The 17,651-nt window shown below is 43.6% G+C and overlaps 1 protein-coding gene across 1 annotated transcript; it reads left to right on the top strand.

Moving 5' to 3' along the window:
* On the top strand, window positions 1–17,601 carry abcc12 (ATP-binding cassette, sub-family C (CFTR/MRP), member 12). Its single transcript, XM_086107651.1, has 30 exons — window positions 1–106; window positions 547–600; window positions 672–775; window positions 863–1,009; window positions 1,313–1,460; window positions 1,616–1,852; window positions 2,440–2,613; window positions 2,921–3,068; window positions 4,517–4,665; window positions 5,016–5,123; window positions 5,310–5,621; window positions 5,711–5,835; window positions 7,014–7,086; window positions 7,608–7,811; window positions 8,484–8,618; window positions 8,701–8,788; window positions 10,106–10,156; window positions 10,331–10,444; window positions 10,840–10,943; window positions 12,386–12,568; window positions 13,547–13,773; window positions 13,852–13,989; window positions 14,082–14,271; window positions 14,448–14,537; window positions 14,625–14,814; window positions 15,440–15,599; window positions 15,679–15,757; window positions 16,509–16,622; window positions 16,805–16,969; window positions 17,088–17,601. The coding sequence occupies exons 2-30, from the start codon at window positions 553–555 to the stop codon at window positions 17,190–17,192; spliced, it is 4,110 nt and encodes a 1,369-aa protein (XP_085963777.1). The 5' UTR covers window positions 1–106; window positions 547–552; the 3' UTR covers window positions 17,193–17,601.
* The last annotated feature ends 50 nt before the right edge of the window (window positions 17,602–17,651 follow it).

Genomic DNA, 17,651 nt, shown 5'->3' on the forward strand with positions numbered 1-17,651 from the left:
GTGCTGAGAGGGAGTGCCTGACCCACCAACACAACCAAGGCACATTGATTAGTTTCTCCAAGCCCAAGAACAGAGGTGTGAGGCCTTTGGCACCAACCTGCTGGAGGTACTCAACAATCTTTGTCTTGATCTAAGACATGCAAAGTAAGGGAATGTTGAGTTGAAACCAAATTACAAGCCAGCTACTAGATAACAATACCAGAGAGACTGATCCAGGGTATTAAAGCAGAAAGGGTAGGCAGCTTCCAATACTTGGGTGACTGAGGACCTCCGTGGCGACCTCATCACTGTTCATTTGATGATAAATGCTCTGAATCTCATGAACCTTGACTTTCTCGTTCCCACATTCCATAAACATGCCTGTCATCGTCATTGATGACTAAAATTTGCGAATGTGCGTGTGAAGGATTGTTTGTGTGCCCTGCGACTTGCTGGATATTAGTTCAAATTCACCTGGGATAGGCTCCGGCTTTGGGATTTTTCTCAGGGTAAAATACTTTCATTCCGCTCACGGATGGTTGGTAAATGCTCTGCGTCTGACTTCAGGACAAGATGGAGGCAGAGGATCCTGATTCGGAGAACAATAAGCACCTCTTTTGTGTGAGTAGCCAACAAATAAACACCTCCTCCTGTGCATTCATGATCAACCTAACTCTAGTTTCAACTTTTAGATGAAAGGAACCAACAATGCCGGCAGCAAAACTCCCCCGTCGCTGTTTGGGAAGTATAAGCAGAGCGTTCAAACTCTCAAACCTTTCCGCTGGACCTCGGCGCAGTCAGTGAACTTCACTCGGCGGTGCTTCCTTGTCAAAAGTCACGAACCCATTGCTAACACGAGGTCTGTTTGCCTTCTTATGTCTAGCCCCCACCCGATGGACAATGCAGGGTTCGTGTCCTATGCCACCTTCTCATGGCTGACCTCCATCTTCTGGGGCCTATTCCGGAATAGGCTGGACATTAGCACCCTCCACCTGTCGCCTTTGGATGAGGCCAGTGGAAGCACGGACAGGTCCACAACTGCTGTTTGTGATCTTTTTTTTTTTTTTTTTTTTTGGTGTGTGAACTAGTTGTTCCTTTCTGGAAAATGTACAACCGGGGCAACTGAAATCTTCAGACACCTTCTTGGAGAAGTTTGGGTTTGGATCTACCAAGTAGAGCAGAAACCACACCATATGTGACAGGTTAAAAATGTCTCGCGGACAATCCTGATCCTAGGTCTTGATGTAGCGGCACACCCGATGAACGGATAGTGTTGAGTCTCTTGAGACAAATATGGGAATGATTCAGAAACAACCCCCTGTGCTCTCCTCAGGCTCCAGAGACTGTGGGAGGAGGAAGTAGCAAAGTCGGGTCTGGAAAAGGCCTCTTTGCTCCGAACCATTCTTCGTTTCCAAAGAACCAGACTAATTATCTCTCTTATGGCCGGGGTCCTTGCCATGGTGTCAGCGTTTGTGGGTCCGGTCAGTCAACTCCATCTTGTAAAGTCATTTTAAAAAGGGCTTCAGACATATCTGGGAGTAATATCACTTACTGGTCCACTAGGGCCTAGGCATGGACCTTGGTTTTGTTGGGTGCCAGCTTCCACCATTTTAACACAATTTTCAAACTCCCCCAGGCTATTCTGGTACACTTGATCCTGGATCATGTCGGCGACCCTTCTAAGGCGATTCAGACACATGGAGTCTGCCTCTGCTTTGCTCTGTTCACCACCGAGTTCCTCAAGAGCTTCTTCATCTCGCTGTTGTGGGCCGTCAATGTGCGCACTGCCGTTAGGTTGAAGGGGGCCGTCAGCATGCTGGCCTACCAGAAGGTCATCTCGCAGCGGGTGCACAGCGGCATCTCCATGGGAGAGGTACAGCTCACATCTTCCAACTTCCATTTGGGTTTTGAAGCAGAAAAAATGGGGAAAAAAGTCCTAGGAATAAATGCATACTGTTTGGGGGCAAAAACATCCCTCGCCCCAAAAAAAAACTATTAACTGCAACTAAAACTACAAATAGCTAAATTTATTAAATCATGTGCAAAGGGTTTTTTTCTAAAAGAAAAACTCAAGGATGCTTTTTTAGGTTAAAATGACAGCGTTATAAGTAATAACTCGGAATTCGGTATCTATGTCAAGAGAGGCCGCAATGCGGTGGCAAAAAGCACTACTTTTGTCTAAATGAAGCACCTTGTCTCACAAGTTTCTTGGCACCAAGATCCCACAAAATAGCACCAAAGTCATCCTTTAATTGCTTTTGTCTGAGCAGAAAAACAGCAAATGCCAAGCCGTGAATATGCAAGGTTTCCGAGACTTTTTTTTTTCTTGCAAAACTTCTGTCTTGGATCAATAAAGGTCAGGGGTCAGTGCGTTGTACAAAGTTGGTCACCCCTTCACTTTATGGATTGTATTTTTAGTGGATTTGTTTCAAACTAACACGGTCATCTCTTTCCCCAAAGATCATTAACGTCCTGACGACTGACGGCCAAAAGCTGTTTGAGTCGGTGGTGCTTGGCACCTATTCTTTGGTGTCCCCGGTGCTCTTGTGTCTGTGCATCATCTACGCCTGCTTCATCCTGGGCTTAACAGCACTGATTGGTGTCGGTACCTACCTGGTCTTCGTTCCAGTGCAGGTCAGGAAACCAAATCGCCACCTGCAGCATTATTTTAGACAGGGGTCTCAAACTCCGGTACTGGAGGGCCGCTGTCCTGCATGTTTTCCAAGTCTCCCTGTTGCAACACACCTGATTCAAATGATCAGATCATCAGCAAGCTCTGCGGAACCCTGACATTGAACCTGTTCATTTGAATCAGGTGTGTTGCAACAGGGAGACTTGGAAAACATGCAGGACAGCGGCCCTCCAGGACCTGAGTTTGAGACCCCTGTTTTAGACTATTTCGCTCACTAAGTCTTGTGGGGTTTTTCCCCATGGCGCTCAGATTTTAATGGCCAAGATCATCAGCAAGCTCCGACACAAATCCATCTTGTTGACGGACAGTCGTGTTCGCACCATGAACGAGATCCTCAACAGCATCAAGCTCATCAAGATGTATGCCTGGGAAGAGTCCTTTGAGAAGAAGATCGCAGGTATGGCTTACATGTCTGGGGACGAATGACAAGAATTTACCAACAGGGTATATTTTGCCAGCATTACCAGAATCAAAAGCACTGTACCGTAAGAAGATTGTTGTTGTTTTTTTTTAAACGTGTAATTTTTGGAAGAGAAAAAGTCATATTAGGAGAAAAAAGTTGCGGTTGTTTAGGCTAAAATCATAAAAGAAATCATTTATCATGAAACACATATAACAGAAATGAAAATTTTTCAAGAATGCAAAGTGAAAATGTGTTATTGAATGTTAGAAGAAAATACAGTGGTACCTCTACTTACGAAATTAATTGGTTCTGGAAAAAAATTCTTAACTAGAAAATTATGTCAGTTGAGACGCGTTTTCCATGTAAAAGCCCTAATCCGTTCCAAGCCCCCCCAAATTTGGACATAAAAGTTTTATAAAGCATAAAATTGAATCAAAATATGTCACAAATAAATGTTACAAGTGATGATTGCACAATAAATAAGAGTTGTGCATAATAGGGAAAAAAGAATAAAAATTATGGTAATTCAACTTTCATTGCGTCCTCATCGTTTTTTGCCTTCTTTAGTTCATGTTCTCTCTCATAAGTGGTTTTGGTAAAGAACTGACATTTGCTTTTGTCGGCTTTGAACAATCCTTCGAAAATGTCCAAGACAAACAGCAGCACAGTGAGCAATCACCCGACCGGTGAACACTTTTTTTCTGGGTGATCAACATTTACGTAAAACCATCAGAACACCTCATGGCCCGAGGGGCGAATGACGAGGACGCTGCATCGACACATATCTATCGACACACAGGCACATACGGTAAGGTCACTCTTAGCCAATGGGATGCCAGGATGATGCTCGGTAATCGCCAATAGCAGAGCAGCTATACTGTAGTTTTACCTTTCATATCTTGAAATTTCTTTGGTAACAAGAGGCAATATTTTCCTGTTGAGGTGTTTCGTAACTTGAACATTTCGTATGAAGAGTCGTTCTTAAGTAGAGGTACCACTGTAATCCAATTTCTTTAGGATGAAATGATAAAGTTATGCATAAAATATGTCATATCAAAGGTTGTTTTGCATCTTTGAAGGATAAAATCAGAATTGTACCCACATGGACAAAAGTGTTGATACTCCTCTGTTCGTGGAAGGAAAAAAAACCCCACATGATCGCAGAAATAACTTGAATCTGACAAAAGTCAAAATGAATTAAAAAAAAGTCACGAAAAACTAGCAGTAAAAATCGCACCTTGCTTTTGAACTGCGGTTCGACAGAATTATTTTTACAAAATCAAACTTAATATGAAGATTATGAATGAACAATGTGTAAACATAATGGTAATGTGAGAAAAACAAAAATATATACTGTACGTTTATGACTAAAATGATGAAATCACCTACGTTCTTTGATCACAAATGATGGCAGTGACCTTTTTTTCGGGGATTTCTGTCAGAGTTAAGGAAAGGAGAGAAAAAATATCTGCGCCAAACAAGTTACGTCCAGAATGCCAACAACAACATCACCAGCATCATCCCCATCCTAGCCACCGTGCTCACCTTCCTGCTGCACACCTTGTTGGGCTGGGAGCTCAACACCACCGAAGTGAGTACACCACAACCACAGCTCGGGATTAAGAAATAGCTCACTGAAAAACAGTCGCGGGAGAGAGATGCTGGTCTGCTAATTTACATCAGACAGCAAAACTGATTCTGAAGACCCCGGGCAGAGTACATTGACATGGCGATACCTGAAATCTGATGCAACAAAGAAAAAAAAAATCTCCCATCCACATGTCCTGGAAGAGGTGGAGGCAATAGAAATGCTAGAAAATGAAGAGAAAAGACTTTTGTGATGAAGCTAATTTAATTTCAAACTTAAGTGTAAGTCATTGGTAGTGTTTCGAGCAGCATCGAGACTGTGGGTGAGGATGGTGTTTTCCATGTCACCGCCAGGCCTTCACCACCATCGCCATCTTCAACGCCCTGCGCTTCTGCCTGGCTCTGATGCCGCAGTCCATAAAGGCACTGGCCGAAGCCGCCGTGTCTGTGACACGTCTCAAGGTAGGAAACTTGACTTGGTGTCTGTTAACCGTTGTGGAAGTTAGGTTGGTGTGCAGCTCATCGATGGCAGTGTCGGGAAAGAATCTTCATGGAGCGGTTTGCGGTGGGCTTTTGAGGAACAGCTGAAGCGACCCTTTCTGGCCTGGACCGCCCAGCCCATGTCTAACTTTGCATTCTTCCCTACAGAAAATATTGCTGATCCAGAATCTGGATCCCTATTTGGTGCAAAGGAAATCCGGCGACTCGGCCATCGAGATGACAAACGCTAGCTTTTCCTGGAGCAAACCAGATATCCGGAGTGACGAGCCCTCGTCCGGCGTGGTTAATGGAGGGCTGTTGATGGCCAACGGAGAGCTTGGACACAAGGCGGATGAAAATACGGACTTCCTGCCCACTTTGAGGAATATTTCCTTCTCGCTTCCCAAGGGCAAGTTGCTGGGTGTTTGCGGGAATGTGGGTAGTGGGAAAACCTCACTGATTTTGAGCATTTTGGAGCAGGTGAGTCGCAGCACCCGCGTTACCTCCGCCAGGGCACTACACTCGATCCAAACATGAAGACCTTCATGTGGTGGCTTTTGTGTTTTTAGATGCACCTCCTCCAGGGCTCCGTCTCGGCCAGTGGGACCTTTGCGTACGTTTCCCAGCAGGCGTGGATCTTCCACGGAACCGTTCAAGAAAACATCCTGATAGGGAACCCTCTGGACGATGACACGTAAATGCGCACCTTGACAAACAGATGACCACAAATGATTGACCGGAATAATGAAAAAGACAAAGACAAAGAAAAACAACTGCTACCATTTATGATATTACAATTGCTATGACTGCTATGAGCCCGATTGCTACTATTGGTAGTACTGGTACTGTTTCGAGTACCATTACTAGTAATGGTACTCGACTAACCCTACTATGGTATCGTATTGCTACTATGACTATTAACAATACCACTACGACTACCGCTCCTATTATTTTACTACTCTTATTAGGATTACTCCCATTACTACGTCGACTACAATGACTAGGACTATTATGACTAAAATTGCTCCTTTTACTACTACTACAACAACTACAATTAGTACGACACGTTATTACTACTGCAGCACTATTATTACCACAACAAGTATAACCACTGTTACTATTACAGTACTATTTCTACTCCTATTACAGTCTTGCTATTACTCTCATAACTTTTTCTACTCCCATTACTGGTATTATTTATGCTACTATTACAACTCCTAATAATAATAGTGCACTATTTCTTTAATGACTGCCATTGTGAATTCTACTTCCAATACTACTGTATTAGCACTGCAACTTTTACTACTACTATTTCCACAAAACTGCTCCTGCTAGTACATCTACAACTACTATTAGTTTCATAGAGGACTACATGAATCTGAGCATATTTACTGTTGAAGGGCAGAAATTTAAAAGACTATGACCACGACTGCTACTGTTACTGCTGCTGTTCCGACAACCGCATGACTATTTACACTACTCCGCATGTTACTTCTGCTATGAGTACTACAACTATTACTGCCACTCCTATTACCACTAAAGTATTGCTCTATGTAAATATCTTCCATTAACTCTCAATGTCTTTCACATAAATCATTTTCCCACACAATAGCAAAAAAACGCACATTTAGTCATTGCACCCCAGCTTTCGTATAGTAGTGAACTAAATACGTACACACACACATTTCACATTTTGGATTGGATTGGATACAACTTTATTGTCAATAATAAAAATATAAATTAAAAAACAATTTCATAAGCCAACATGTATTTTTTTATTTTATTTTTTACATTCATAGACATTTACTCTCTGACGCGGAGTAATGTAACGAGTCAGTTAAAATGTGCTCACGTGCGAGTTTCTTTGTGCAGATACAAAAGCGTTTTGGACGTGTGCGGCCTTCGAGCTGACCTGCAGATACTCCCACACGCCGATCAGACCGAGGTATACTCGCTATTATACAGTTTTTTCCTGTTTCTGTTGTTGATTTCTTGTGCAGTTTTTATTTCTGTTATTTGATATACATTGTGGCGGCCCGGTATTCCAGTGGTTAGCACGTCGACCTCACAGTGCAGAGGTCGTGGGTTCGATCCGGCCTCCCTGTGTGGAGTTTGCATGATCTCCCCGGGCCTGCGTGGGTCTTCTCCGGGTACTCCGGTTTCCTCACACATTCCAAAAACATGCATGGCAGGCTGATTTGATGAATGTTGTTATTGTCCATTTATGTTATTTTGTTGATTGCTTTTGCTTTTGTCATGTCTGTGATTTAAATCCTGAGTGCTGATTTCTATTGTTATTGTTGATTCCAACAGTTATTTTTTTTTGGGGTTATTTGTACCGTTTTGGTTGATTTCTATCGTTGTGCATTTCTGTTGTGATTTGAATTCTGTTTTCGCTTTCTACAGCTGTTCTCGATTGCCGTAACTTTCTCTCAAAGCTCGCATGCTTATTATTGTTGTGGTCAGATCGGCGAGCGTGGCCTGAACCTGTCGGGTGGCCAAAAGCAGAGGGTCAGCCTGGCTCGGGCCGTCTACGCCAACAAGGACATCTACCTGCTCGATGACCCGCTCTCGGCTGTGGACGCCCACGTGGGCAAGCACATCTTTGAGGAGTGCATCAAGCGCCGGCTGCGGGGAAAGTCCATCATCCTGGTCACGCACCAACTCCAGGTACCTGGGCCGTGAAGAGTAAAGTTCTACTTTTGCTACAGCAGTACTATTGCTGTATCGCAGTTTACCTGTTGTGGCCCTGCTACATTTTTTTTTTTTTTTTTTTTGTGCAACTCACCTGTCACTGCGAAGATGTGAATCTGCGGGTGCCAAACTGGGAATATGAAGGATTTGTCTTGAGTTTGAAGTCGAAACGTCATTTATCATGACTAGATGGGAGAGATGTCTTTGTTGTGTTTACGCTGGGTTTTTTAAGCCTCATGTTTTTTGGGGAATTTGGAATAGTATGCAGGATAAACATAATAATAATAATAATAATAATAGATTTTATTTATAAGCGCCTTTCAAGACACCCAAGGACACTTTACAATAACAAATAACACAAGTACCTTAACCCTTTCATGCAGCAATAATGATAACATGATCAGTTGTCCACTGTGGTGACTGCTGTCCCTGAAAGGGTTAATGATATAAAAATGTTGAGTTTTGTGAGAAATCTGTACAAACGAGTCATTGTTCAGCAGTTTTGTGTCGTCTTTGAATGATAGTTTTTATGCAAGAGCGTCTCCTGAATACTTTTCAGGAGTTGGGCTAACACTTTCCCAGTTTCCTCACAGTATAAGAGCAGGCTACAGAATTGCATTATTGTTACGATTCATACTACTCCATCAGTATCTGGAGTTCTGCGATGACATTCTGTTGCTGGACAATGGCGAGGTCCACGAGAGGGGGAACCACCAGGCGCTGATCAGGGCCAACGGACGCTATGCTGAGCTCATCAGAGGCTACCACGCAGAACAGGCCAAAGTCAGATTGGCGTTCACTTGCCTTTTTTTTCCTCATCTTCTTCTTCACCTAACATTGAAGCATGACTTCATGTTGTGTTCAGACGGAGAAAAAAGAGGAGGAGGCTCAGCCCATGAAGACCATGGAGCCTGAGCTGAGAGAACGAGCAAAGAGCGGAATCATCAACCCCGGTTACAACTATTAGTACAACTACTACTGCATTGCATATGACTCTTACGACTACAATACTGAGAGGACTAAGTTGATATTCGATTGGTCGATTGCTCTTTTTGTACCAGGCAACCGGTGTCACTCCTGCTACTGCTTTTCCTATTAATGTGCCGATTACCACTACTTTTATTACTACTACTACTACTACTACGCCATCCACTTCAATTACTACTGCTATGATGACTAGAGTCAGCTTTGATTATTCATGGGAGGTATGGACTGACACCTGTTACGAACAGCACAAATCAAGTAATTGATTCATTCACTCTAAAATGGTTTGAAATTTCTTATAAATGCCACAAGGTGGCGGAAAATCACTTATTTTCGAAAGTATTCGACAAGGCAACAATCTGACTCAATGGAGCTCTTCCTGGCACATCAAAATAGTTTAGTGGCCACAAGACGGCACCAAAGTAATGCCGTTATATTAGACATGCCTTTGGACTAATTAGAAGACACGGAAAAATGAAGGTTAGGTTCCTCCAAAAAAAAAAAAAAAAGTCAGTCACTATCATACAGTGGTACCTCTACTTACGAACGTCTCTTAATGCGAAATTTGGAAATTACGAAATGCCTCAACAGGAAAATATTGCCTCTTGTTACGAAAGAAATTTCAAGATCCGAAAGGTGCGAGTCGCAGCTCCAAGTTTCCTGAACACAACATACTTATAGCTGCTCTGCCATTGGCTATTACGGAGCATCATGCTGGCATCCCATTGGCTAAGAGGGACCTCCACCATATGTGTCTCTGTGTGTCGATAGATAAATAGATATGCGTCTTTGCAGCGACCTCGTCATTCGCCCCTCAGGCCATGAGACGTTCCGATAGTTTTACGTAAATGCGAATCACCCATAAAAAGTGTTCAACAGTCAGGCGATCGCTCACTATGCTGATGTTTGCCTTGGACATTTTCGAAGGATTGTTAAAAGCCGACGAAAGCAAACGTGGAATGGAACATGGAAAATGCGTCTACTTAAAAAAAATTCTACTGAAAAAAAATCTTCCAGAACCAATTAATTTCATAAGTAGAGGTACCACTGCAGTCGAATTGGCAAATGCTGAGCAGCGAATCCGCTGGGGTTCACTGTACTCATCTTGCTACTGCGACGACTACAGTTTGTACTTGTATGACAACTCCAATAAGTACTACTACTATTTCAAATATTGTCCCAGCATTCACTTCAACTACTGCTGTTACTTTTGCGGTCTTATGACAGCACTTTTTGGAGTGTTTGACTTGTATTAGCCAGATACTGACAGCTGCTCTCCCTCACAGCCTTCGACATCACAGATGAAGTTGAGGTGGGAGACATCACCGGCCAAAAATGTGAGTCGGGATTTTGTAAATTATATCGATACAAATGATGTCCACCTCAAAAAGGTCCACAATACTGAACTGTGTTTCACTTTCGAGCTCTCGTATTGGATGCCATTTGATCAAGCAGGTGTACCTAATTAGGTGTCCAAAGAATGTGTGTAAATTTGAATATGTGTATTATAGTGTGTCAGAAAATGTCAGCGGTGGAGGATGGGGACCAGTTGGTCAGCAAGGAGTTGTCCACAGAGGGCGCTGTGTCCTGGAGCTTTTACAGACAGTACATAAAGGCAGCAGGAGGTTGAAAACACACGCGCACACACGTGTGTACAATATACTGTGCACCCCCACATACTTGCAGTTTGGCTTGGTTTCAAATTTTCCCCACCAATATTTTTTCCTATTATGGGGGGGGGTGGCGATGCGTGCTATAATTGGAGGGGAAGCCAACCCCTGTTTTTCCTGAAAAACTCATTGGAGGTTTATTGCTTGTTTTTTTTTTTTTGGGAGGGGGGGGCTAATTTTTTCGGTTTATTTAAATCCCCCCCGCCCCCCATTCCCCTAAATGCATTTCACTGAGTGTCAATTATATGCCGATTTTCGCTACTCAAAGAGTGGGGGTGAGCTGTATATAAAAATCTATATTTCTATCAGGACACAGACACAATGCAGGTATTTGTGCTCCACTTCTTCAGGTTACATCATCACCTTCCTCATGATCTTGAATTTTGTGCTGATGATCAGCTCCACGGCCTTCTGCAACTGGTGGCTCAGCTATTGGCTTGACCAGGGCAGTGGGGTGAGAACATATGGACACACGCACGCACGCGTAATTTGTTCAAAAGGGTTAGTGTTGTTTGAAGACTACATGCTGTGTTTATTAAAGTACAAATGCAGACTGAGGGGTGAATTTAACACTCCAGTCAAAAAACAGCCAACACACACTTCATAATTTTACCACAGTACTTGTGCGACTATCATGATGACTATTCCTGCTGCTACGAGTAGTCTGCTCTTATTATTGGTACTACTATTTTTAGCCGTTTGACTACAAAGACTAGTATTGCTGTCACTACTCTTCCTACTAATAGTAGTACTTGTCAAATGTGCGGACGAAGCCCAGACAGAATGAGGATTCCAAAAGTGTGGACACAGATAAGAAGTCACAAAAACGCAAGACCAACAAAGTACAACAAAGGATGCTGATAACAAAGAACCAGGCAAAGGCGAGAAGAAACAAAAAGCGTTGCAAAAGCCAAAGAACGATATGAACAAAAGATTCATGTCAACTTAAAAGACAAGAAAATCCAATGCACGACGAAAAGAAAAACAAGAATACATAACAAGGAAAATACTAGAAACAAAAATCCTGTACTGTGAACTCATGAGGAAAGGCTCAAGAGGCAAAAATGTGAAGAATGTTAAAGGCACTTGGAGACAGAGTCGTGAGCAAGGCTAATAATCCGACAGTCAGTTGTTGGCGTGGCCTGGTTTATAAAGCAAGCAGATAGCGAGGCCAGATTCAAGAAAGGTGAGACTGATGAGGTAACACCCACTCACCAGCTGGAAACTGAAACAAAAAACAAACAAGACAGGGTCATGCCACAACTATTTTGACAACTATGACGACTAATATGGTTAATATTTTCATTAATACTACTGCTGCTAACTACGATATACAATTACAAGTACTGATACCTGTATTTTTATTGCCACGACTAAAATTACTGCTCCTCCTACACTACTGCAATTGCTATTTCTGCTACTACTGTTCTGCCCTGGACAGATGAAAAAGCTTCATTTCCCGGAGAAACTTCACTTGGTGTCATAAAAACGATTCAATTGTAAATTAAACAAAAAAAAATAAAGCATAACGCAATTTACTCCGCTTCCTTTCTAAAAGTTAACATGAGAAAACGGTCAAACAAGGTGGCAGTTTCCCCATACAGCAGGCGCATCGTTTAGAAACAATTAGGTTCCATTCTTAGGAAGGAAGGGGCGAGCAAATGGGCGTTCTTTACTTTCATGCCATCACGACTGATCTACGAATATTGCTACTGTCATTATGACGAGCGCTTCTCCTGTTTCCATTTTCCTACAATTACTCCCATTACTGCATTGCAGCAGAGGCAGCAGGAACAAATTCAGACCGAAGCACATGAATGAAAATGCCAAAGCAGCATTATGATTTGACTTCAAGAAAAGTTCCCAGTGCTAACAGGTTCATGTTACTGGGTCCAGTCAGCCAACGGAACCACGTCAGAGCCGGGTGACATTTACGAGAACCCAGACATCCACTTCTACCAGCTGGTCTACGCCATGATGATGTTGTTCATGTTGTTCACGGCCACCGTGAAGTGCTTCTTCTTTACCCATGTCACCCTGAATGCCGCCTGCCACTTCCACGACATCCTGGTCAAAAAGGTACCCGGCTGGTCTCGGCATCAGGGAGGATGAACATCTGTATATTTTGCTGACCTTACATTTTTGAACATTGAACGGTGTCTGTTTGTTTTTCTTCTTTCTTCTTTCTACCCACATTCTTGCTGCTGGAGGCTGTAAATTTCCCCAGTGTGGGACAAATAAAGGATATCTTATCTTATTTTTCAATGATAAGGGTCAGTGTGATGTAATGTCAAGTGTCTCGGACGTTTTATTACTGTACAAAGCAAATGACGGAAAATTAAGATTAAGATATCCTTTATTTGTCCCACACTGGGGAAATTTACAGTCTGGGACAAATAAAGGATAAATAAAGGACAAATGACATTCATTTTGATATATTGTGCAAGCAAACGGGACTGGGCGCAGATGGTGTAAACTTGCCTCTGTTAACAGCATACGACGGCTTTTGAGGAATTGGCGCCCCTCTAAAAATTGCTCGTCTTAATATTGTGGTTGAAACCATAATTATTACCCCACTATGGTCCCACAACACTGAAATGATTTCAAACTCGTTTTATGACATTTCAACAGATCGAAAAACATACACGTGGTGAAATAATGTTGCACCGAGATTATTCCAAAATAGAACTACAAACCTCACTCCCAATGAAGTTGGGGTGTTGCCTGAATCATAAATAAAAACGCTGTAATGGTTTGCAAATCCTTTTCAACTATGCAAGTGTAAGATTTTTGATTTAACACGACGTTCTAAGAGATCCCATCCAATCCACATTTACATTTTCCTAGATTGCCATTGGTGCACTACATCTGTATATTTGCATCTTGTTGCTTTATATCGTGTGACCCTCTTGCCTATGCCTGGATCTTGACTTTGTGAATGGAGCTAATGTTTTGATTTATTATTTATTTTGTTTAATATCGACCTTGCCTGAAGAATGGAGCTAATTGTTTTTTGTTTTTGCTTTTGTTTTTTGATATATATATCGACCTTGCCAGATAATAGTCAGTCCCATGAGCTTCTTTGACACCACACCAACGGGCCGCATTCTCAACCGCTTCTCCAAAGACCAGGAGGAGCTGGACAGTGTTATTCCCATCTACATGGATCCCTTATTGCAGTTCAGCCTGCTCGTGAGCTCCTCAGTGATCACCATCGCCGCCGTCTTACCCTTCATGCTCATCGCTGTGTTCATCATGGGACTTCTGTTCACGCTCATGCTCTTGTACGTTAACACCGCTTTGGACCAGCGGGCTGCGCGCTTTGTACCTCGGACAAAGAATTTCTGTTATTGTTTCTGCAGCATGTTCCAGAGGAGCGTCCGCCTGATGAAGAAGATGGAGAACATCAGTCGCTCTCCCTGCATCTGCCTCACCACATCCACTCTGCAGGGCCTCAGCACCATCCACGCCTACAACATGAAAGACAGCCACATCCAGCTGTAAGATAACATTTACAACTGTCTTGCCGCGCTCCTCGGAAACGCGACAGTACACCGGTAATTGGGTGCCGTTGTCCTGTCTTGTGTGATAGGTTCAAGTCCTTGAACGACATCAACTCCAACTACTACATGCTCTTTAACGCTGGGACCCGCTGGCTCAGCTTCAGGCTGGACTTAATGGCAGCCTTGATGACCTTGTTTGTGGCGCTCATTGTGGTTCTGATTAGTAATGAGAACATCAGTCCGTCCATGAAGGGCCTGGCTTTGTCCTACACCACGCAGGTGAGTACAGCTCGCCGGCGGCATTCAGTTGAGAAGTCAATTTGACCGGGCGACCACGACATGACCAGAGGTAGTATAGAAATCTGACAAATCTACTGATGTACGGTATTGTAAGTCTTGGTACTTTGTTACTTCCCGCCACTGGACATTGAGTGCTGTATGTGACATGTGTGCAGTTGACAGGCATGCTACAGTACACGGTGAAGCAAGCCACAGAGGTGGAGGCCAGGTTCAACTCTGTGGAGCGGCTGCAAGAGTACATCACGGTCAGATAGCTTTATAGAACCCTACAAAACCAATCCCGATTTGACCGTTACGCGGGTGGATCTCCAATCTAAGCTCCTCGTAAACAGGATTGTAAATCTGAGGGTCCCAGACACGCGGAAGACGCTAATATCCTGAAGAACTGGCCCGCGAGTGGGTCCATTACCTTCCGGGACTACAAGATGAAGTACCGAGAGAACACGCCCGTTGTCCTGAACGGGCTGGACTTCCTCATCCGAGCCGGAGAGAAACTGGGCATTGTGGGAAGGACGGGCTCTGGTGAGAATTCAGAAACGACAGTTACTCATGCTATCTGTGACAAAGCACAAATGCTATTAGCATTACTAGTGTGATAGCTACATGAATTTAAAAAAAAGTTTGTGATGTCTTGTAACATTCAGTTTTATCCATCCATTATCCGATCCGCTTCATCCTCACAAGGGTCGCGGGGGGTGCTGGAACCTATCCCAGCTGTCTTCCGGCAGTAGGCGGGGGACACCCTGAACCGGTTGCCAGCCAATCGCAGGACTCACAGAGATGAACAACCATCCGCGCTCACACTCACACCGCGGGACAATTTAGAGTGTTCAATCAGCCTGCCATGCATGTTTTTGGAACGTGGGAGGATTAAGAATAAGAAAAGCTTTATTCGTCTCACAATGGATAAATTCCCAAATTGGAATACCCGGAGAAAACCCACGCAGACCCGGGGAGAACAAGCAAACTCCACACAGGAAGGCCGGAGTCGGGATCGAACCCACGACCTCTGCACTGTGAGGTTGACGCGCTAACCACTGGACCCACCGAGCTGCCCACATTCAGTTTTAGTTACAATTTAAATCAAGCATGTTTTATGACGTGAGCTGAACATTCTGTCCTCCATCTGCGACTTCGTTTTCTGCAGGCAAGTCCTCTTTAGGGGTGGCGCTGTTCCGACTGGTCGAGGCGGCCGAGGGAAGCATCGTCATCGACGGTGTTGACATCTCGACCATCGGTCTGCAAGATCTGCGCAGCAAACTGTCCATCATCCCCCAGGACCCCGTGCTATTCATCGGCACGGTCAGGTAACTTAACAGCAAGTGGACACGCGGTGTGCGTTGCGGACCGCCACCGGCTGAAGACCACCCGCGTCGACTCCAACAGGTACAACCTGGACCCCTTTAACATCTACAGTGACAAGGAGATCTGGGTCGCGCTGGAGAGGACCTACATGAAGGACTCGGTGAGCCACCCCCGCAATATGGATGAAGCTCTTCACGTCCAAATCGAGTTCTGTTTAATTTAAATTGTTCATTTTAAATTATTGGTTCATCAAAGAGTCAACCAAAAAAAGAAATACAAGTGTCCTAGGTTTACAGCGTCAAATAACCTCAAGAACTGTACAGCACGGCTGTATGAAATCCAGAATTGAATTGAGAATTACCCCTAAATTCAAATTCAATACTTGAATCTGAATAGAGATTGCAAACAGGAAGCAGATTTGGAGTTGAAATTTGAATTGCAGGAACTAGACTTGAAAGTCCATGAAATTCAAAGTCATTCATGATGCAAAGTTAACCTAGTTTCAATTCACTTTCTGTTCAACATCCTGGGAAGTGGAGTCAATTCAATTTAATTCAATTCAATGGATGCAATGAATTGAATTAAATTTTGACATTTTGAATTTTGCTGCTTTACAGCAATTTATGACACTGTCTTTTCTTTTTTGGAAAGCGCAATATCAGTTTGTCATTTTTGGGGTGGGGGGGATTAATAATGCAGGCTAATAATTAAAGGTTTATTGTTGTTAATTGTTCATTCTTTCCCAGTGCCGTAGTACACCGTACACCGCCCAGCTCTAACAGAAAGACCATTTAAGAAACACTTTTTAAACAACACTTAAGAAACGACTGCAGAGAGAGGCCACTGGCCGATAGTTGACGCTCTCGTTCACATCTCGTGACTAGCCCTCAAGTGATCTTTTGTCTCCACAGATCTCCAAATTGGAGGGTCAGCTTCAGGCACCGGTGTTTGAGAACGGAGAGAACTTCTCTGTCGGGGAGCGACAGTTAATGTGCATGGCTAGAGCACTGCTACGCAACTCTAAGGTTGGGACATGGCCACATACTCTATAATCCAGTGGCTCGCAAACTTTTTGGGTCCACGGAGCCCTGGCGGGGGGCGGGGGAGGGGGGTGTTTAAGCCATAACAAGAGCAAGGATGGATTTCGTCTGGATAAAAAGTCTTAATCTTCGGAGGTAAAAATGAAACATTCCTCCCCCTCGTCCAGATCATTCTTTTGGACGAGGCGACGGCATCCATCGATGCCCAGACCGACTTGCTGATCCAGAGCACCATCAGAGATGCCTTCCAGCACTGCACAATGCTCACCATCGCCCACCGTATCAACACCGTAATGCACGCCGATCGCATTTTGGTTATGGACAATGGAAAGGTGACACTCACGTGTACACACACGCATGCACAAACATACAATGTCTTAATAGTAAGCCCCTGACTGGGTTATCTGCTGCAGATGACAAACTCCATAACCCAAACTCCTAACCTTCCAGGTGGCAGAACTGGACATTCCAGACATCTTGTCGAAAAAGCCCGACTCGCTGTTCTCCTCGCTCCTGGCGTCCGTAAACACTGTGAACGTGTCAGAGGCACATTGATGTACACTCAATATGTTCTCATTCATGGAACTGGATGTTGCACATGTACCCACAGTAGTGGCCATAGAGCCAATTAGTTGTTTGACTTTTGTTTTTTGTTTTTTTTCCAATGAGTGATGGATGATGTGTATTTAAAAATATTTATTAGTTAATGCCTGGCATTCCAATCACTTTTTCAAGTGACTTACGCATACAATCAGATTTTTAAAAGGGTTTTTTTTCCAATAGGTTTGTTGGTTTGTTTGTGCGAACAGTATTTCCATCCTGCTGCTCATTCTTGGCCACACGGCAGCGCCAGTGGTCTTCGCCTGGATGTCAAATCGGTAGCGACTCATAACCACTGTACTTGAGTTCAATAAGAATGACGTCATATTCGGGGCGCAAAAGTACAGCGATAGCAATAAAACAACTTTCTAATGAAGCGTTGGTCTGTTTGATTTCACTTTATTTTATTTGAAT

This window comes from Hippocampus guttulatus, chromosome 3 (genome assembly GCF_054856545.1).
Source record: "Hippocampus guttulatus isolate MCC_2025c chromosome 3, RoL_Hgut_1.0, whole genome shotgun sequence".
Classification (NCBI taxonomy): Eukaryota; Metazoa; Chordata; class Actinopteri; order Syngnathiformes; family Syngnathidae; genus Hippocampus; species Hippocampus guttulatus.